The sequence below is a fragment of the Microtus oregoni genome, unplaced genomic scaffold, assembly GCF_018167655.1.
Source record: "Microtus oregoni isolate MIOR12 unplaced genomic scaffold, Mior012 000081F_ref0000091, whole genome shotgun sequence".
Taxonomy (NCBI): domain Eukaryota; kingdom Metazoa; phylum Chordata; class Mammalia; order Rodentia; family Cricetidae; genus Microtus; species Microtus oregoni.
The window spans coordinates 2401761-2423559 of NW_024544541.1; the positions used below are offsets into that span (position 1 = coordinate 2401761).

Genomic DNA, 21799 nt, shown 5'->3' on the forward strand with positions numbered 1-21799 from the left:
GGCTGAACAGGTTTTGGGGGGAGGAGTAGAGTGGGAAGTTCAACTTAGGCCATTTGTTTATTAGTTTCTTGGGCAGTGCTGGGTGGCAGGTACCGTGACAGGAACAATCTGTCTGGAACAACCATGAAGTCTAAAAACAAGGTTCCCTGCTCCCACGAAGCTCACATTCCAGGATGGTTAGAATAGTTTAAATAAAACGACAAAGTAAGTGAGGAAGTCACGTGATCAGGGTGCTGCCAGGGTAACCAGGCAAGGCCCAGTCAGAGCCTGGCTTGGAGGTAAGAAGATGCCAGTCTCAGTGTGGCAGTGGTCCAGGACATCTAAGCAGAGAAGCAGTTTGGGTATCTCAGTCTGCATATTAGAACACACAGTACAAAATTCACAGTGAAAAATACATACTAAATATAACACTATTTATAGAAAGACCAAGAACGCTCAGAGTTCTAAGGGTGTGCTGGAGGAGAGCAGGCTCTTTAGATCAAGTGTTTGTTTTTCCTCCTAAGCTCAGAGTTGGGAGATGCAATATATAATCTGTGTCCTTTTTTGCACATGGGAATATTACAAAATTAACTTCTTAAAAAGATCCAGCGGGCTGTGGAGATGGCTCAGGGTAAGGGGACTTGCAGTCCAGCCTGATGACCTGAGTTCAGTTCCTGGGACCCACAGGATGGAAGGCAAGAACTGACTCCTTTAAACTGTCCTCTGACCTCACACCTGCAGGGTGGCATGTGTGGACCCCACAACACGCTCAACACACACAGACAGCTGGGTGTGGTAGGTAGTGCTTGCTTTTTTATTGTTGTTGTTGTTTGAGACAGGATTTTTCTGTGTATCCCTGGCTATTCTGGAACTTATCATGTAGTCCAGGCTGGCCTCGAACTCACAGAGATCCACCTGCCTCTGCCTCCTGAGTGCTGGGATTAAAGGTGTGCACCCCACATGCCTTTAATCTCATCACTGGAAAGGCAGAGGTAGGTGGATCGATGTGACTCCGAGGTCACTTGGTCTGCATAGAAAGTTCCAGGTTAACCAGGGCTTCATAAGTGAGGCCATGTCTTAAAACAACAACAACAATAAAACAAACATATGCCAAGCCTGGTGGCACACATTTTTTAATTCCTGTACTCAGGAGGCAGAGGTAGGCAGATCAAACGTGAGTTTGAGGCTAGCCTGGTCTACATGACAAATTCCAGGCTATTCAGGGCTGCACAGTAAGACTATCTCAAGACAAATCACAAACACATAAACTTCTCTCTCTCTCTCTCTCTCCCTTCTTTTCTTTCCTCTCTCCTTCCCCTCACTCCTTTTCTTTTTCTTTTTTTTTTTTTTTTTTTTTTTTTTTAAAGGAGAGACCGGGAGCACGGGGCCTGGTTACCATGACCAAGCCGCCTGGGCAGGTTTTCACGCCATCCACTCGCAAGCCTGGCCAGCCTCGCACGGCCAACCTCCCGGGACCGACCCCGCCCCGCGTCTGCACGATCGCCACGCCCCACATCCACCTGTCGTCCAATAGGCACACGGGATGCGGGCCCACACCCCCGCCGCGCCGCGTCCCGCCCCGTGACGTCACGGCCCAGCCTCCGCCACGTGACGGCCGCGCGCCGGGCTTTGGCTAGCGGCTGGGAAGCGCCGCCGAGGCCGCTGACTGGCCAGGCGCCACGCTGCGGAGGGAGCCGGGCGCCTGGGCCTCCCGCGCGCGAGCTCGCGCATGGGAGCGTCGGCGGCTGCCTGAGGGAGGGCAGCGAGGCCAGCGGAGCCCGAGACCTCGAGGCGTCCCTCGAGCGGCTGCGGCGGGCTGCGGCGGGCCGCGGAGCCGGCGCGGCCATGGCGACGGGCGCTCAGCAGAAGGAGAACACGCTGCTTCATCTCTTCGCCGGCGGGTGAGCCTCGGGCCCGAGCTGTGCTCTCCTCCGCCCCGGCGTTGCCGCGTTCCCCACCCGCCGCGGCCTGGGGTGAAGCGAGGGCGGGCGGCCCGGGAGGGTTGGGACTTCGGTGTCCCCACAGTCGCTGTCGCCACCCGGCGCGTCCGCGCTCCCATCCCCCACCCGCCGACCGCCTCTCTCCTTAAAACAATTCCTGGCTGGTGTGACTGTCACCAGGGGCGAGCGCTTCTAGCCCCTGTGGCTCCAGCCCCCTGCTTCTCGCTGGCTACGCCGCAGTCACTCACCGCTTCGGAGGTGCGGACGCTGGAGAGCCTGGGGAGCGCAGGAGGTACTGCGCTCGGTCAGAGGGCTGCGAGCAGGTGTCGCAAGGCAGCGGTGGCCTGCGGAGTGTGGGGGAACGGATGCTGGGCTGCAGCACGTGGGAGGGAAAATGGGGACCTCGGAAGGTTTGTCTGTGCTAGTCGGTCTTTAAGCACCTTCAGTGCTTTTCTATGTAGGGACACATTATGGTATGTGGATACGAATAGGAGTTGAATTTTCCCCTCCAAAAGAAAAAAAAAAACAAGTTAAATTATTTTTTTAATATTTGTTCTTTTTTTTTTTTCCTTTTGTCATAGCGGCTACTGGCATGGGAGCCTTTTGGTGCTGGTGTTTTGAGGGTTTTTTTTTTTTTGAGAAACGCTCTCATGTCTTGTAGCTGAGGATGATCCTCCTGCCTCCTCCACAAGAAAGATGTTGGGGTCACTGGTGTGGTGCTAAATATGAAATCCAGGACTTTGTGCATGCTAGGCAAACTCTCTATGAAGTTACGTTCCCCAGCCCTGGGGTGTTGAGCTCCTTGGCCTAGCCCAGTTTTAAGTATAGGGTGCTTTACATAACCTTCAGGGTTCATCCTGAGCACTTTAGCTGTGGTCTGGACTATGTATTACCTAAACTGTTCCTTATACTAAACAAGTGCTGGCTGAATAATTCCCCGGAAAATAACCACGATGCTCCCATCGTTTCTGGCGCCTTTGTACTTTTAATGTGGCCAGCGGTTGATGACTGTGCTTCCACAGGAAGGATTTCTTACTCATTTTATTTCTGTCACCCTGTCATTCCTCTCATCCATGTCTGCACTGATCCTGCCTTTGAGAGTGACACCCAGAAGGCTCCCTTAAAGGCGACCACTTCATATAAATTTGTCAAACCTGGGAATTTAAGAACACTTTAGGCATATTTTTAAAGCCAAGAGAATTTTTTAAAAACGAATTTATGATGGGTGAGCTTTTTTTTTTTTCTTTCGTGCTATTTTTACTGAGGTGGGCTCTTAACATTGTGTTCATGCTCTTAACTGGAGGAGTTCCAGAGTGCCCTGTATTGTGACCCACTATAGTTGATGGCCTTGTCTGGATGAATCTCCCTGTAAACACTTCACAGTGCCCTCTGGCTGCCAGCCTTTTCTTTCCTGACAGAGAATACTGCAGTGGGCAGCGCAGGGCAGCTTCCAGGACTCATTAAGGTGTAGGGAGTTGATTAGCACTGTGCCTGAAGCCGTGGTGTTTAATAAGCTCTAGTTGCTTCATTAGCAGTTTGAGATCTCTGTGTTTGCAGATAAGAAATGAACCTTTAAAAGATTGTTTGCAGAGCTGCTAATTGGATTTTAGCCTAAAATACTTCTGTCCCTTTTAAGGTAGAGCATGAAAGGAGTTGAATATAATGAACAGGGCACAGGCTGTAGTTAAAAGTTGTCAACCCAGGGGTCCTCGGAACATTTCCCTCTGTTGCTAAGCTGGCCTCTTTCCAGGTAGCTAAGTTCAATGCCTGTGAAAAGTCAGGGGTCTTGCTTTTTAAAATCTGTTGTTTCTCTTGTTTATTGGCTAGTTATTGATGGCTGTATTCTCAGACAGATTTAATGCTATCCCAGATTAATAATAGTACAAACTATTTGTTTTTGAGACAAGATCTAGAATTCACAGAGATTCTCTGTCTTCATTCTGCCTCACAAACACTGGAATTAAAAATTCATGCCTTCCAGGTCCTGGTGATTTCCAGAGATTTTTAACTTGCTATGACAGGCTTATCAATTTAATATAACCATTGAAAATTAATTTTAGATCCTGGAAACATGAAGGCTGCATCAAAATAGTTTGTGATCTATAATTTTTTTTTTCTTGAAGAGCCAAGTTTCTATATTATTCCCAGCGGTTATTGCCAAAGGAGAAAGTAGTCCTGAATTAACATGCAATAGTCAGGTTTTCAGAATAGCACATTGTCCTTTGAGAAGAAAGCAGGAAGAAAGACCACCACAGACCCAACATCTGGAAATGCAGTTTGGCAGAGGTTCCCAGTGGGTTTCATACTCACTTCTGCACAGGATTGTGTCCTTTATGTCCAGGTTAGCCTCAAACTCCCCCAATCCCGCCTCAGTCTTCCAAACACTAGGATTACAAGGCATGAGCCGTGTTACCCCAGTTCTCCACTTTGCTTTCTTAGTGATATATTGAATGATCGTGGTAGTGTATTTTGAGTACAGTTTATCATTAATGTCTGTTTTAATATTCAGTGCAAGTTCTGTTTCTGAGGCCTGTGAGTGGGGATCAGTGAAGATGTTGGCTTAATTTACAGTGAGCGCCTTCTTACACTGACGACGTCTTTCTAATCCTCGCTTTTTCTTCCTTCACATCCATTATAAATCACATCCTTACCTGTGGACAAGATCTATTTCCTTTGACTAAATTAGTGAAGATACAGCTGCTGAGTCAATATTTGTAGATTTTATGTGTATGGGTATTTTGTCTACATGTATGTCTGTGTATCACATGCGTGCCCTATGCCAATCAGACTAGAAGAGGGCATCTGATCCTCTAGAACTGAGGTTACAAATTGTTGTGAGCTGCCATGTAGGTACTGGTCATTCAGCCTGGGTCCTCTGGAAGAGCCATCTCTCCAGCCCCAAACTAAAATATTTTTAAGACATTTGATCTCAGCATTTTCAGTTTGCCTCTTAGTGTGAGTTGCTTGTGCATGACTGAGCTTCATTCTTGGTGTTAAAAGACCCTCTAGTGCTGTCAAAGCAAGAGAGTAGTACTCAGGCATTACTCGAACAAATATAGTCTACTGTTTCTTTCTGTGACCTATACCACTCCATCAAAAAAAATGGCCAGAGTGCTCTCAAGTAGCCCTTCCTTGGAAGACCTGATTTGCCTTCAAGGGCCTGGGGGGCTTGTGTGGTCTTAGTCTTAGTGACATCCTTTGCCTGCCATGCCTCTGTGGGGGTGGTATTAGATCTGCATGGTACAGCTGGATTTAAGCTGTAGATTTAGATTGATAATCTGAATTAGATGCTTTCAGTCTTATTTTTTTATGGTGTGATTGTGTGTGTATGTGAGTGCGCATTTTGTAATAATAAACAGTTACATGACCTTTAAAATATTTTTAAATAGGGGCCGGAGATACTTTATTAGTAGAGTGTATGTTTAGTATGACTGTGACCCCAGGTTTTTTATTTAATCCCCAACATGCTACAAAGGAAATATTGATGGGAATATGTAGATCTGGTAGCCCATAGATAGTTTCAGAATTTACTGTCTTCCAACAGATCACTGGCCATGGCTGACAGGTATTCTCTGGCACTTTGCCAACTTAATTTTGATTATGTGGAAGCATTACAGGAATGACTGTTTCACTATCTAGGGGTGCAGTGTATAGACCATTCAAATTTTTCCTGAGGTCCAAGGCTGTAGCTCAGTGTGAAGCGTTGCTAGCATAAGCATGTCCTCAGCTGGAGCCGCCAACCCATATAAACCAAACAAACAATAGCACATTCTTACAGGAATTTTGATTAAACAAATATAATGACTAATACTTTTTATCAAGATATATATATACTATTTATGAATATAAATTGACTTTAATTTATCTACTATAGTTGTAGCTATGAAAGGGTTTTGGGTTTTTTTGCTTGTTTGTTTTTGATGGGAAATGCCCAATAAGATGGAAGTTTCTTTTTGTATATTTATTTTTCAAGACAGGGTTTCTCTGTGTTGTTTTGGCTGTCCTTGAACTCACTCTGTAGACCAGACTGGCCTCAAACTCACAGAGATCGTCCGCCTCTGCCTCCCGAATGCTGGGGTAATATGTGTGCCACCACTGCCTCGCTAAGATGGAAGTTTTTTTGTAAGTACCATAAACTTCCTTCACTAGACCATTCCAAGTGTAGGTGACAGGCAGGTTACAACTGCCAGTCAGTATTAAAGAATTGCCTGTCTTAACTCGGATGTAGATTGATGTGGTCTGAATTGTCCTAAATAGAGAAAAACAGTACTTTATTGCTGAGTTACTCATTAGTATTTGCTGAAGCTATATTGGTACAAGGTAATGTTAATTTAGGTTTCTTTATTTTCACATTTCTTGTGAAAGAAATGATTCATCTTCATTTGGGATGCTTTTTTCCCCCTTAAAATTTATTTATTTTATTTTATGTATATGAGTGTTTTGCTTGCCTGTATGTGTGTGCACCATGTGCATGCCTGGTGCCCTCTGAGGCCACAGGAGGATATTGTATCCACCATGTCAGTTCTGGCAACTGAGCCTGTGTCCTCTGCAAGAAAAGCGAGTACTGAGCCATCTTTCCAAGCTTCGGGGAGCTATTTAAATAATTTTTCTTTCCAAATGAGATGGAATAGAGGATGTATATCCTAAAGGAGAACCAGTGGCATCCAAAATTGGTTTTGCTTTAATGAAATAATACGCAACTTACATAACTGACATCTCATAAGCTTTATGTCTGATATTCACATAAACTTTCCAGAATATGATAGTTCATGAAAAGCAACTAATGTATTTCAAGTAGCAGAAAAGAGGAAAAATTATTGAATTGCCAAGGATTAGAAGGCTTGCAGAGTTCCTGTTGGTAGTTTGTTGGTAGAGCCCATTTTGTACCTGTGTATAGTCCATGACCATGGAAATCAGTTTACCACTAGTTGGTAGTGATTTTTATAATAAATAGCCCATTAGGACTTGAGAGATGGCTCAGTGGCCAAAGGACTTCCTGCCAAGCCTGGCAGCTGGAGTTCAATCCCAGAGACACATGTGGCAGAAGGAGAGAACTGTGAGTTGTGTGTTGGCATCCACACATGCGCACCAACACACCCACCCACCCCACATTGAAGAAATAAATGTAATAAAAGTCTATGGGCCACCAAAATGGCTGTGCTGGTGAAGGCACTTGACACCAAACCTGACAGCCTCTGTTCAGTGTCTGGGACCCATATGGTGGAAGGAGAGATCTAACCGATCGCCACATGAGCACTGTAGTGTGCGTGTGCGCGCACACAAACACATACACACTAAATGTAATATTTTAAAGGTAAAACTTTTTTTTTTTTTTGTAAAAAGCACATTGGCCTTGACGTTAGTGCCTAAGGTGAGTGGGTATATACTCAGGAAACAGAATATTTTACTGGAAACTTGTTTAATATCTTTCTGATTATTTGAAATTCTGAGGTGAAAGTTAATTTATCTACATCATTTAAATTTTTTATGTAACTTTGTAACCTCATAAAAATAGCTGAAAACTTCAGTGTCCATTTTGTAGTAGTTGTTTTACCCCACACTGGAGGAGAGGTGTGTGGGAAATTAAGGGCCATGTGGATATAAAAAGATAAAGGTTAAATGTGCCTTTGTGTGATAAATGCTACTTCAACTATGAAAGGGAGGAGGAGAGAAAGTAGAGAAATGCCGAGAAGCAGGTGCTGATGTAAAAGGGGACAGGTGGGGGGCTGGAGAGACAGCTCAGTGGTTAAGAGCATTGCCTGTTCTTCCAAAGGTCCTGAGTTCAATTCCTGGCAACCACATGGTGGCTAACAACCATCTGTAATGAGATCTGGTGTCCTCTTCTGGCCTGCAGACATACACACAGACAGAATATTGTAGGCATAATAAATATATATATATATGGGGACGGGTGGTGGGAAGAACTCGAAGTGGTAGTCATTCAGGGCCGTTCTGTTGCTCTCCTCAAACCCTTCCATGTTTGCTCTGAGTGGAACATTCCAGAGAATTTTACTGGACTTTGGCATTATAGTAACCAGTGCAAACTTACCCTGGGAGAGAAATTAAATTAACGTCCAGGAAGTTTCCTTGTAGCCATTGGAAATGCCGCCTCCTCCACAGGAGTACTGACTGCCCTTTGAACGCTGTCTGCAGTAGTCACGTCCTACCTATGAGCTTTCTCCAAACATGAAGTGTAAGTTTAGGGATTGTAGCTGTGAGCAATAGGAAACCCACTCTGCACTGGTTAACTCCTGGACCATACACCTGAGTTCCAGAGGGGCACAAGCTCTGGAGAGGGCTTGCGGAAACTGCTCTGGCCTCTGTGGAGCCCTGATTGCTCTGCCTCCCAGTGGGGCATGCTTGGTCCTCTCATCTGCATGCGGTTCCTCTGTCCTTCCCACCAGTTTCTTTATGGGGCCAACTTGGAGATACACCCATCTCTAAACCAGTCATTGCTCCAAGAGAATTCATGCTGAGTATCTGGGCCCAAATCACATGCTCCTCTCTGAACAGACTGTGGCCAAGTAGATGGTATCATGTTAATGGGCTTACGTGAGTCAGAGTTAAAACTAGAAATGACCTTGATCCATTCATACTGTATGGCTTAAGAAACAGATCTGGTTAGGACAGAGGGGTACCCTATGCTGGGAGGCTGCCAGCAATGCCAGCTGCCTCAAAGATGGGTTGTCTGTTTTATTGGTCTAGAATGCAGGTTTTTTTTTTCTTTTCTTTTTTTTTTTTTAGCCATAAACATTTATTAAAGGAAAAGAGAAGAGAGAGAGAGAGACAAAGACACGTGTGCACACCAGAAGGAGAGAACAGGAAAGCTAGAATGCAGTTTTGCAGCTTAGGTAGTGTGATTAATTGTTTTGTCCTATGCATTTTAGGATGTTCAGCAGCGTACTGGCCTGCTAATAATAACATCTCTTCAACAACCAAAAATGTCTTCATACGTTGCCAGTTGTCACTGGGGGTGGAGGCAGAATTGCTTGGGCTAGGAACCAAGGCTAGAATAGTGGTCTCAGATTTTGATTGCATGGCCCTAAGATTAAAATGTTCTTGCATCTCTCCATATGTAGTTCATGTGTGCATACGTGCAAGTGTGTGTGTGTGTGTGTGTGTGTGTGTGTGTGTGTGTAAAAGACAGTCCTGTGTGTGTGTGTGTGTGTGTGTGTGTGTGTGTAAGACAGTCCTACCGGGCAGTGGTGGCACACACCTCTAATCCCAGCACTTGGGAGGCAGAGGCAGGCGAATCTCTGTAAGATCGAGGCCAGCCTAGTCTACAAAGTGAGTTCTAGGACAGCCAAGGTTGTTACACAGGGAAACCCTGTCTCAGAACCCCCCCCCCAAAAGACAGAATCTTCAAAACCTCTCTCCTCCCCCCAAAAAGGCAGACTCTCTCATAGAAGCTGAAGCTCATCAGTTTGACTACGTTGTCTGGCCAGTGAACTCTGTGGGTCCACTTGTCTCTGCCTCTCCATTCCTAGGGTTACTGGTGAGGCAAACATTTTACATGGTGGGCCATCTCCCCCGCCTGTGCCATGTGTGTAGTTTTATTACCCCCTTAATTCTAGACACATAAGATACACATATAAAATATAAATTACATTGTAAAGATTGTAAGTAAAATAACATTTTCTCTCTACATTCCTTTTTTTAAAAATATTTATTTATTATGTATACAACATTTTGTCTATGTGTATGCCTGCAGGCCAGAAGAGGGCACCAGACCCCATTACAGATGGTTGTGAGCCACCATGTGGTTGCTGAGAATTGAACTCAGGACCTTTGGAAGAACAGGCAATGCTCTTAACCTCTGAGCCATCTCTCCAGCCCCTCTACATTCCTTTTAAAAATTGTTTGTGTGTGTGTGTGTGGGGGGGGAGACAGACGTCCACAGACAGATAGACAAAGAGGGATGTGTGGGTGCCTGTGAAGACTTGAAAAGGGTGTCAGATCCCCTAGAGCTGTAGTTAGAGCAGTTGTGAGCCGCTGGATGTGGGTGCTGGGGACCAAGGTTAGGTTCTCTGGAAGAGAGGTATGAGCTCTTAGCTAATGAACCAGCTCTCCAGCCTCTACTTTACACCAGTGGCTATTTAGGTATCTCAGAATATGAACTCCTTAGGGTAGCAGTTCTCAACCTGTGGGTCGCAACCCCCTGGAGAGGGGTCAAACGGGGTCACACATCACATATCCTGTATATCAGAGCTTCACATTATGATTCATAATAGCAAAATTATAGTTATAAAGTGGCAACAAAATCATTTTATGTTTGGGGTCACCACAGCATGAGGAATTGTGTTAAAGGGTCACAGTGTTAGGGAGGTCGAGAACCACTGACTTAGATCAGGGATCTAAATGATCCTATCCAGCCAGATAATTGATTCTCGACCTCTGCTAAAACCGTCGTCGTATAACTCTGATGTCTGAACATTGGCCAAAGATACTCATGTGAACCAGAGGCCCCATCCACCCCATCAGTGTGAAGAAGAATCATGGGCCCTGCAGAGTGCTGGGGGGGGGGTGTCTTCCTGCTATTGTCCCTGCTTTATCCCCAGCCCCTAGTAGGTCTGGACTGCAGATTGAGGACACTTAGCTGGTTCCATATGCTTCCTACAAGTGGAGGCTGTACCTTCACCCACCCAGGCAACAACACCTGGAGAAGGGCATGGGTGTCTGCCTACCGTGGGCCAGTTGTGTTGGCCTCTGAGGACAGAGAGAGACTCTCATGGACCTTGCTAGCCTTGTGCCCAGGAATATGTAGACTAGAGAAAGAGAAAATGCTTGATGCTGCCATAGGATTCCCAGGCCAAGTGTGCTGGGCTTTTTGTTGCTGTGACAAATAACCGAGCAGAAACAACCTAGAGGCCGGGGGGTTTATTTGGGGTGGTGATTTCACCCCATCCTGGTGGGCAGAACAAAGCAACTTCAAGCTGGCCAGGAAGCAGAGAGAAAAAAAGAGAGCCCTGCTAGTGGGCGCTCTTGTTTTCCCCTTTTATTCCATGCAGTCCTAGTCCTAGTCCTAGCCACACTGAAGGCAGGTCTCCACCCCTTAGTTAATCCTCCCAGATGTAGCCAGACATTTGTTCATTTACTTATATCAATAAAAATAAAACAAATCTCGAAGGTGTCTAATTCTTTCTGTCTTTTCTCCTTTTGGGTTCCCATCACAGGACCTTGAGTGCCTTTGTGAGTGATGGGCTTGGGCCTGTAGTTGACAACATAGTAGCAACTGGGGCTTGCCCAGTGAGTACTCACTCACTTGTAATAGTAACAGTGTTGTGTTTCCCTCCAGTGCTCTGTCTGTTTCCTGTTTGATTTGAGACAAAATCTTGCTTTGTAGCCCTAATTGGCGAGGAACTCATGGTAATCTTCCTCTTTAGTCTTGCAAATGCTGGTTTATAAGTATACACCAAGCAAGCCCAGCCCCACCCCTTCCCTTCCTGCTTGCCTCCCTCTGACCTTTCTTCCCTCATTTCATTTCTTCTCCTTTTTTTTTTTTTGGTAGTAGATAATACCCTTTTTTTTTCTATGCTATGATCATGATTTTTTTTGTTTGTTTTTATTTTTTCAAAACAGGATTTCTCTTTTTTACCCTGGTTGTCCTAGAACTCTGTGTAGGCCAGGCTGGTATCGAACTCATGGAGATCCGCCTGCCTCTGCCTCTGCTGGGATTAAAGAAAGGTGTGCGCTACCACCGCCCAGCAGTAATCACAGTTTTAAAACAGGTTTACCTGAATAGCCAGATATAGCTGTTTCCCCCATTCCCTCACCTATATACATTTCTGTTTCACAACATTCAGGATACTTATGGTAAATTGGGGCACATATGTTCTGACCTCATAAGACGTTTGTTGGAGGATTAAATGCTTGTCACAAAATATTTTTTTTGCTTCTTTCCTTCTTGCCTTTCTTTCCCTTTCTTAGCCGGGGTCTTGCTATGTAGTGTAGGCTAGCCCCAATCTCACGATCCCCCTTTCCAGTCTCCAGAGTGCTGGGATTACCCATGTGGTCTACAACATTCAGCGAGACAGCCTTTTAACTAGTAGTCCAGCACTGAGTAAGCAGGATGTGGCTTCCTCTGTGAGCATGAGCCCTTGTGCTGTGCAGTGGAGGAGTGCAGGTCCACCAGTGCAGCTGCGTGTCTGCTGAGGTCAGAGGGCAACCTCTGAAGAGTTGGTTCTCTCCTTCACTAGTTTAAAGGTTTATTTTTTTTATTTTATGTGTTTGCCTGCATGGATGTAAAGGCATTGTATGTGTGCCTAGTGCCCATGGAAGCCAGAAGAGGGCATTGAAAACCCTGGGCCTGGAGTTAAGGATCTTATAAGTTGCTTTGTGAGCTGGGAACTGAACTCAGGTCCTCTGGAAAAGCAGCAAGCGCTCCTAACCTCTCAGCCATCTTTCAGTCCCTTCCACTTTGTGTTTGAGGCTGGGGCTGCCTCATTAGTTCTTCACTGCTCTTTGTCTGTGAGCTTCTGGCTGATTCTCCTCTGTCTACCCCCATTTCACTGTAGGGTGCTGGGACTGGGGTGGCAGATTCAAACCATTCCAACCAGCTTTAAAAAAACCAAACTCAAGTCACCATGGTTGTCTGAATCACTTTTGTCCACTGCTGAGCCAGCTTGCCAGCCCTAATTTAAGTCCTACCTGGAGATTTTGCCTTATTCACTTTGGGGGTGTATATTAAGTGTTGGGTTACTGCTATAGAGAGTCTGGTGTAAGATTCTGCAAATGCTAGCCTGCCAGGAGTTCTCTCTCAGTCTAGGGCAAGGGGATGGCGGGTAAGAAGCAGAGTTAGTGCTTCTCCAAATATTTACAGCTTAAAATCTACCCTCTGGCTGGCAAGATGGCTTGGTGGGTGTGGGCACCTGCTGCCAAGGTGATGACCTGAGTTCAATCCCCAGATCCACATGGAAGAAGAGAACCCACCCCTGCAAGCTGTCCCCTTACCTCTCCACACATGTCCCAATAATTGTAATAATAATACTTAATGATATAATAATAAAAAGACTTTCTCCGTGAATTCTCAACTGAATAATCCTCGGCTAAACAATTGCCCGTTGTGAACTTGCTTGGTCCTGATGCCACAGATGCAAAAGTGAGTCAGACCCCAGGTCCCAACTTGGGTTTGCTCTGCTGTAGGGCTATGTTTTCCGAGGAGGGAAATCCCTGGATGTACGGGTGGTAACTTTAGATGGCCCATGACATCATTTGTTATAGCTGGCCTGTCCAGCATGGTTTTGTAGATAGCGTTATGTAAGAGAAGATGAAAATGGGTAGTTGGGGTAAAGAAGTGAGCTGCTGCTTTGTAGAAAGGTGTCTAAGCTGGGTGTGCTGATAACACCTGTGATCTAGCTTTTCAGGGAACTGAGGCAGGAGAATTGCAAACTGGGCAATTTAGGGAGACTTTGTCTTGAAATAAAAAAAAAAGTTTGAGATTGTAGCTCAGTGGTAGAGCATCTAGCCTGGCATGTGCCTAGGTTCAATTCTTGTACAAAAAAAAAGTTTAAAAGTAATTCAAGAAATTTCTTGCTATCGGTATGCTGTGAAGGACAGAACTGAAGTTTAGAGGAATGACCCGGAGAGACGATAACTAGGAAACAGTGTGTGCCCACCGTTTGTACAGTGGAGGAGACAGGCGTTCACTGGTTGAAAGTATGCTGTAGTGTTCAGTAGTGTCCATGTTAGAAAGTCTGGGCTGTAATGAACATAGGTTTTCAAACTAGTAACGCGGTCTGCGTATTTGGCTCGAATGTGCAGAGATCTGTATTTTAGACTATTCATGGTGAGTCTCGTGGTGAGACTGGATGAACATCCAACAGTGGAAGTTGGTTGAATACTGTGTGGAGATACAGAGGGATGGCATCAGACTGTTGCGAGTGGTCAGGTGGCATCTGCGTTCACGGATCACTCTCAAGTGATTCTCTTTGGTTCTGGAAACTGAGCTAATTTTTTTTTTTTTTTAACTTTTTGAGACAGAGTTTCTTTGTAGGCCAGGCTGGCCTTGAACTCACAGAGGTCTGCCTGCCCCTGCCTCCCAAATGCTGGGATTAAAGGAGTGCGCCACCACCATCTGGCTTGTAAATTGTATTAAATGAATGCAGGCACTTTGTCTTAAAGAGGAAAAAGCTAAATAGCGACCGCATTTTCTGCAGACTTGTGTTGCCCTCCTGACCTCCTGTGCCTTCCATCCTGCAGGTGCGGGGGCACAGTTGGTGCTATTTTCACATGTCCACTCGAAGTCATTAAGACGAGGTTGCAGTCTTCCCGACTAGCTCTTCGGACGGTGTATTATCCTCAAGTTCATCTGGGGACCATTAGTGGAGCTGGAATGATGAGACCAACGTCTGTGACTCCTGGGCTCTTCCAGGTTCTGAAGTGAGTGCAGTCCTCTCCGCGCGGCCCTCGCCTGTCCCTCGCCCGGTCACATTATACAGTTTGGGTCCAAATAGAAGAATTCCATTTCTTATTTATTTTGTAAGGAATGGGATGGTATGCCAAAGCTCGCAGGTGGAGGACAGAGCTCTGGGGATGAAACTCAGGTTAGACTTGGTGACAAATATCCTTACCCACTGAGCATCAGGCTGCCTAGGAGGATTATTCTTTCAGTTTTAACATTGAGGAAGGGAGTAAAGTCCCAAAAGCAGGTGGTTATCAATAGGCACAGAAAGGCCAGAGGCAAGAATCAGGGGATGTGGAGGCAGCATAGATCTCGGTGAGTATAAACAGGATCCATGGTCCTCACTGGCCGAGAGAATACTTCCTGCTTGGCATCAGGTGACACCTTTCATAGCGTCTTGGCATAGTGAGATGGAAGCAGGTGATCAGGCCATGTCACTAGTGTTCAGAATGAACTTCATACAGACTTGTCATGTAACTTGTGACCAGTTGACATGTCCCCAAAGCTGTCTGCAGGGCTAAGCCTGTGAGGGGAAAGAATGTCTCTCTACTGCAGGCCTTAGGGAGCATACACCCTCCTTGTCTAGTTTGTCATGTCTCCAGTAGCCGCACCCGCAACAGTTACTACAGCGGTGGAAACCAAAGCAACGGGCACTTCATCCCTGAAAATGCGAGAACCACTTCCACACGACACAAAAGCCAACACTTCACTGCGGACCTACCCTGTCCTTTCTGATACAGTCTATGGTCTGTGGCTGTGAAGTCACAAACTGCCACTTCCCCACGACTGTCCATTTATACTGTATTTATGTCAAAGTGTAAACCATGGAATTAAGCCACATTCTTGTTTTAATGACACTGCCCATGCTAGAAAGGTTCTGTGCCGTTGTCTTGCTCACCCACGCTGCGTTTCCTCAGCCTGTGGTGTACGTTTTTAGGATTCTTCTGCACTTGGGCTGTCATTTAGTAGCTTTCAGGTTCTGAATAAATTCCATTGATCTTTCACAACGGCCTTAAAGGATGAGCACCTGGACCCCATTGCTCTCAGTTTAGAAAGACCTGCAGATTAGCAGCTGTGATACCCAGAGTCAGGTGTAATGTGGAGCTCCCTTTCTAGAACAGTTTAGAGCAGCTAAGAACAAGGTAAAACAAAACAGAAGAGCCCATATCACAGCTGGGCTGCAGCCTCTTCCAGGTCTTATGTGGAGGTGTCCCTGGTGCTGGCCCAAAGATGCCAGGAGCAGGACCTTGACCCCTTCACTGGCTGCTGCCTCTGCTTCTTTAGCTGTAACTGCTGCTATACCACCTTGTCTCTTGCTGCCGCAGAAGGATCCCAGGACTCACCTGGTGACAGCTGTCCCTCATTCAGTCATCATGGGTGATGGGGTTTCTCACACTCATCCCCTGCTGCCTCTGTTATTAGCATAATTGTTTTCTACCCATCCCAAGCAAAATGGAAGCAGACCAGAACTCTGCTCTGCTGAGTTAGAGCTTCATCCCACAGACATAGTTCTGGGACCTTTCAACCCACAATGAATCCTGTCAGCTCTGCTTTCAAAATAGAGAAACCTGACCCCTATCCGTGACTTCCTCTAGTGCTGTTCTGTGTTGCTGACAGAGCCTGAGAGTTAACTACCTCCCTCCCCACTCTGCTAAACAGAGCAGCCAGAGTCCAGCCAGCCTGCAGGCTCTTCACTCAACAGTCCTGTGACTATACTGTTCCCCTCCAGTCTCCTTGTTCCTTTAAAGGCACAGGAACGGGCATTGTGATACACACCCATCTCAGCACTCAGGAGGTAGAGGCAGATGGGTCTCTGAGTTTGAAGCCAGCCTGTTCTACATAGAGAGTTCCAGGACATCCAGGGCTACACAGTGAGACCCTATCTCAAAAATAAATGAATAATAAAAGCACAAGAACACTTGTTAGCGCCAGTTCCTTGTTCTGGACATTATCTCTGGTTTTGACACCTTTGCAGGAATATCCTGCGCTGACCTCGTTATTTGACTGAGCTTCCCTACGCCATCACGCTTCCCTACGCCATCACGCTTCCCTACGCCATCACGCTTCCCTACGCCGTCACGCTTCCCTACGCCATCACGCTCTCCTTTATGCACAGCCCCTGCCTCATCCTCCAGCAGTGTGGCTGCTTATTTACATGCTCCTTTGTCTGCTCACCCTCACTCCAGCCTGGGAGGCGGAGTATTTGTTTCTATTAATAAAGTGTCCTCAGGCTCCTTAGAATATTGTGTGTGGCTAGAGAAGCATTCAGAACCAATAAAGTGATTCTATGAAATTGGGCAAGTCAGTACTGGTCCTGGAAAGGGCTTCCTAGCCTCCCACCATGGTGACACACGTGTGCTGCTGTTTCTAGTGGGTGCTTTCTTGTGCTTCTTAAGGGAAGGTTTGCAGCAGAGTTTCTTTGGATGGTGAGTCCTGATTCCCACCTGAAGAAGCATCCCCTCGTGCCACGTGGATGTTCTGTGGTTCAGATACCAAAACATCAAACAGTGTACTGCCCTGGGTGGTGTGGTCAATAAAGAGGGCTGCTTCCCACTTATCCTCTGGAGCCAAGCCCAGGGGTGATGCTCAACCAGAAGGGCTCTTTGTGAGAGAGACAATAAGCAAGGACAAGCCCCAGACCTTTTCTATGCACTACAAGACCCATCCTGGGTTCTATTCTGAATTCTAGGAAACACTGTGGTTGTCAAAAGCACAGATGACTAATGTGGCCATTCATTTAAAACTCAGGTGCTTCTTACTTGCCCTACCCTTCCTGTGACCACTGTTATAAAAGTCATAAGAAATTGTGTGTGTACAAGTCTTTAAAATATGAATCACATGTCTTAGGTTAACTTATTAGGAAAAATATATACCCTGCTGAAGAATGGAGGAAGTTATTTCAAAAGATGGGGGATGGGGTGCCATGATGGTTCAGCGGGTAAGACACTTGCCAGGCCTTGCATCCTCAGTTTGATCCCAAGACTCCATATGGTAGGAGATATCCAGTTTACACATAACACACATAAACACACATAATTTTTGTTTGTTTGTTTTCAAGACACGGTTTCTCTGAGTAGCTTTGGAGCCTGTCCTGGCACTTGCTCTGTAGATAAGGCTGACCTCAGCAGAGATCCATCTGCCTCTGCCTTCCACATGCTGGGATTAAAGGAGTGCACTTAGTTCACACACGAACACACACACATTTAAAAAAAAAAATGCTTCGTGGGAAGGGCCTGGGGAAATGGCTCAGTGCCTAATAAGGTGCCTGCTATACAAGTGTGAGGACCTGAGTTTGGGTTTCAACACCCACTTCCAAAGCTGGAAGAGATGGCAGAGTGGTTAAGAGTGCTTCCTGCTCTTCCAGGACATGAGTTCGGTTCCCAGCATCCTCACCTGGCAGCTCATGGCTGGCTGCACTCACCTATACTTTGGAACACATGCAGGTGTACATGCACACATGCCATTTTTTTTAATTTAATTAAAAAAATAGTACTGGTGGGGCTGGAGAGGTGGCTCAGCGGTTAAGAGAACTGACTGTTCTTCCCGAGGACCCGGGTTCAATTCCCAGCACCCACATGGCAGCTCACAACTGTCTGAAGATCCAGTTCCAGGGGATCTGACACTTTCACACCAATGCACATAAAAAATAAAGTTAAATAAACCATAAAAAAAAATAGTACTGGTGATGTATGTGTGCCTGTAATCCTAGCATGGGCGGGAGGACACCAGCCTTGTCCTGGAACTCACTAGGTAGCTAGTTTTGCACAGTTAGTGAGCTCCAGGTTTTAGTGAGACCCTGTTTCAATAAATAAGGCAGCTTAATATGGTTCCAGTTTAATCCCAACACTCAGAAGGCAGAGGGGGGACATCTCTGAGTTCCAGGCCAGCCAGAGATACACAGTGAGACCCTATCTCAGAAAATACACAGTATCTCAGAGATATACAGTGAGACCCTAGCTCAGAAAAAAGAAAAGAAAGGATGGAGAAGGAAGGAGGAAGAAGCCTGACGTGACCTCTGACCTCCACATGGATACACCTATACAACATACAACACATAATTTTTTAAAATAATGCTTTGTCAGGTGTCTCCTTTTTTTAAAAGTACTTTTTTTTTTCCTTCAGTTTTTCGAGACAGGGTTTTTCTGTGTAGCTTTGGAGCCTGTCCTAGAACTTGCTCTGTAGATAAAGTTGGTCTCAAACTCACAGAGATCCGCCTGCCTCTGTCTCCCCAAATACTAGGGTTAAAGGCGTGCACCACCACCACCTGGCCAAAAAAGTACTTTTTTAAAGTGAAGATTTAAGTTAACTGAAGTACCTTATTTGATTTTTTTAAAGGTCTTAATATATATATATATATATATATATATATATATATATATTTTGGTTTTTTGAGACAGGGTTTCTCTGTAGCTTTGGAGCCTGTCCCGGAACTAACTCTTGTAGACCAGGCTGGCCTCGAACTCCCAGAGATCCGCCTGCCTCTGCCTCCTGAATGCTGGGATTAAAGGCGTGCGCTACCACCACCCGGCTTAATAATTATTTTTTAAAATGCTTAAATGAGTATGCCTGTATGTGGGCATATACACATGTAGGCAGCCAGACAAGGAGTCAGATCTCCTGAAGCTGGAGTGACAGACTGATGCAGCTGCTGGAGACCAACGAGTGATTGTGACCCCCACAAGCCATCTCTTCACCCCCTATTTCAATCTGAAAATTAATGTCCATATCAGCTAGTCCATGTCTTTCCAAAGCTGCCTTGCTGTGATGGATATTTGGTGAGATTCTTGCCTCTCCTATACGTGCAGGTCTAACCTGGGGAGAGAGGGCTCCAAACAAGACTGATCGATCACTTTTACATGTGTTTCCAATATGAAAGGTAGCATGCAGGTGAGAGGGCGAGCCTGGGCTCTGCATTGGTCTTTCAGAGCTGACATGTGCTGTGTAGTGGGAACTTGATTGTCCCAGAAGAGCTTATAAACACCCAGGCAGGGCAGAAGTTCAGCTTATGTAACAGATCGGACTTGTTGCCACTGTTCAATGCGTAACTATGGAGACTGTCTTTCTTCAGCTCTTAAAAGGCGGGAGTCACTTAAGGACACGCATTCCCTGCTGCATTATGGATGAGGACTCCCAGCCTCCTGGAGCCAGAGGTCCCCTTGACCTTCTTAAGTAGCCTCTAGGCCGCACGGTGCTCATTACTGCAGACCACAGTTACAATCTACACCGAGCGACTGTCAAGTGAAGAGCATTTGAATCTTCAGTCTCTGGAGCAGGTCCCCTCAAGGCACTTCTGCAGACATGTCCTGATCAAGAAACTTGACCTTTGGAAACAGTCCTCAGGAAAATAAGAAAAGTGAGGGGTTTTCATTGAAAACATTGAATTGTGCCTCTGTCAACAGCCAGGTGGTTTACTTTTGGCCATTGTGACCATGAATTTTATTTTGAAGCATTGTGTTGATAGGAGCCCAAGAAGTGTTTCCTCTAACCCTTGATTTTTATAAACTTTATGTGCTAGAATTTTGGTCTCAGTTTTTATGACCTGTATTAAGATTTATTGAGGTTTTTAAAGATAGCCTTTTGTTTTGAAATAATTTAATAGTAGAAAAGTGACTTGAATGGCACAAATGACTTATCCCTCTTATAGACTCACACACTGCTAGCATTTTACTACCTCTGCCTTCTCAGTGTGGCTGTGTTCGTGCACACCCTAACGAGCCATCTGAGAGTGTGCCTCATGCGTTTACCCTGTGCAGTAGTTCTCTGTTTATCTACCATGAGCAAAGTGTCTTCAAAACCACAGTGTAGACTTCAAGTTCAAGAATTTCTTCCCGAGGCTGGAAAGGCTGCTCAGTGGTTGAGAGCACTTGCTGCTCTCCTAGAGATGTAACATCAGGGCCCATATGGACAACTCACAACTGCCTATAACTTGAGCTTAATGGGATTCAATACCATTTATTGGCCTCTCTCTCTCTCTCTCTCTCCCTCTCTCTGTCACACACACACCAACACACACAAAGTAAGTTTAAAAAAGAAATTTCATCTATTAAATATGATGTGTTAGACACATGTAATCCTAGAATTTAGGAGGGTGCAGCAGGAGGCTGGCAGGTTTGAAAACAGCCTGGGCTACACAGTGAGACTGCCTCTGGAAATGACAATAAAACCACTGATATAGTAGGGTCAGGTGTAAGGAGGCAGAACTGAGACCCAAATAGTCTCCCGTGTGTGAGATAAGTACCCTCTCTGCCACTGGCTTGCATCCTCATACCTCCCCCATTTTTGTACTTTATTTATTTTGTGACGGGGCTCACTGCCCTGAATTCACTGTGGTCTAGACAGACCTTGCCTCGGCCTCCTGAGGAAGTGAGATTGCAGACTGAAATGAGCGGAATTGAGAAACAGGACCAGAGATTTCCTCGGGCAGTCTTTCTTTTGGGTGTACAAGATCTTTGTAGCATCCCTGTCTGATACTGCAGCCTTCTGGTTTTACATTGTAGCAGAGGGAAGTGAGAGTCTAGGGTCTCCTAAATGTTATCCCTTCAAGGAGGTAACATGAAGGTTTTCTCTTACTACCAAGATAGGCCTTGCTCAAAGGTCTTGTTTTGTTTTGAGACAGTCTTGTGTAGCCCAGGCTGGCCTCAGACTCTTTGTCGCCAAGGATGACTCTGAACTTCTGATCTTCCTGCTCCCACCTTCTAAGGGCTGTGGCTAGAGGTGTAGATCACCACACCCTTTTTATGGCTGAGGTTCAAACTCAGACTTCATGTGCCCTAGGTCGCACTTGCCCAAGCACCCCATCTAAAGTGTCTTGGAGATGTTAAAGCTATGTCTTTTCTTATCGTTCAGGTCGATCCTGGAAAAGGAGGGACCAAAGTCACTTTTTAGAGGCTTGGGTCCAAATTTGGTTGGAGTTGCACCATCAAGGTAAGCACTTGGCTGTTGCACGAGCTTTCCAAGATCAGCATGCAGTAGTGAATCTCTTCTTGCCCAAGAGTGATGCTGTTGAATGGCTGCTTCCCCCCTCCCCTGTCTTAAAATTGCCTAAACATAGCCAGGTGGTGGTGGGGCATTCCTTTAATCCTAGCACTCGAGAGGCAGAAGCAGACGGTTCTCTGTGAAAAAAACATGGACTGGAGAAATGGCTCAGAGGTTAAGATCACTGATTGTTCTTCCAAAGGTCCTGAGTTCAATTCCCAGCAACCACATCATTGCTCACAACCATCTGTAATGAGATCTCAGGCCCTCTGCAGGTGTACATGCAGGCAGAATACTGTATAGATAATAAATAATAAAACATTTTTTTTTAAAAAAAAAAAAGAAAAACAAAAACAAACAAAAAATTGCCTAAACTTGTCGGACATGGAGAAACAGTGATTACCATAGGTTGGTTGGTTGGTTTTTTAAAATGGGGAAATAAATCTGCCATCAGCACTCAGATTTCTCTACGTGAGATTTCTTACCCTAAGTGCAGTATGTGGTC

General features: G+C 45.7%; 1 protein-coding gene across 1 annotated transcript in view; it reads left to right on the top strand.

The window, feature by feature from the left end:
- The first annotated feature begins 1385 nt into the window (after window positions 1–1385).
- LOC121441808 (solute carrier family 25 member 33) overlaps window positions 1386–21799 on the top strand; it is a 29786-nt gene continuing 9372 nt past the window's right edge. Inside the window, exons 1-3 of the mRNA XM_041643122.1 lie at window positions 1386–1880; window positions 14118–14297; window positions 21166–21243. Of these exons, the coding sequence (XP_041499056.1) occupies window positions 1825–1880; window positions 14118–14297; window positions 21166–21243 (314 nt within the window). The 5' untranslated portion in view covers window positions 1386–1824. The remainder of the gene's footprint in view (window positions 1881–14117; window positions 14298–21165; window positions 21244–21799) is intronic.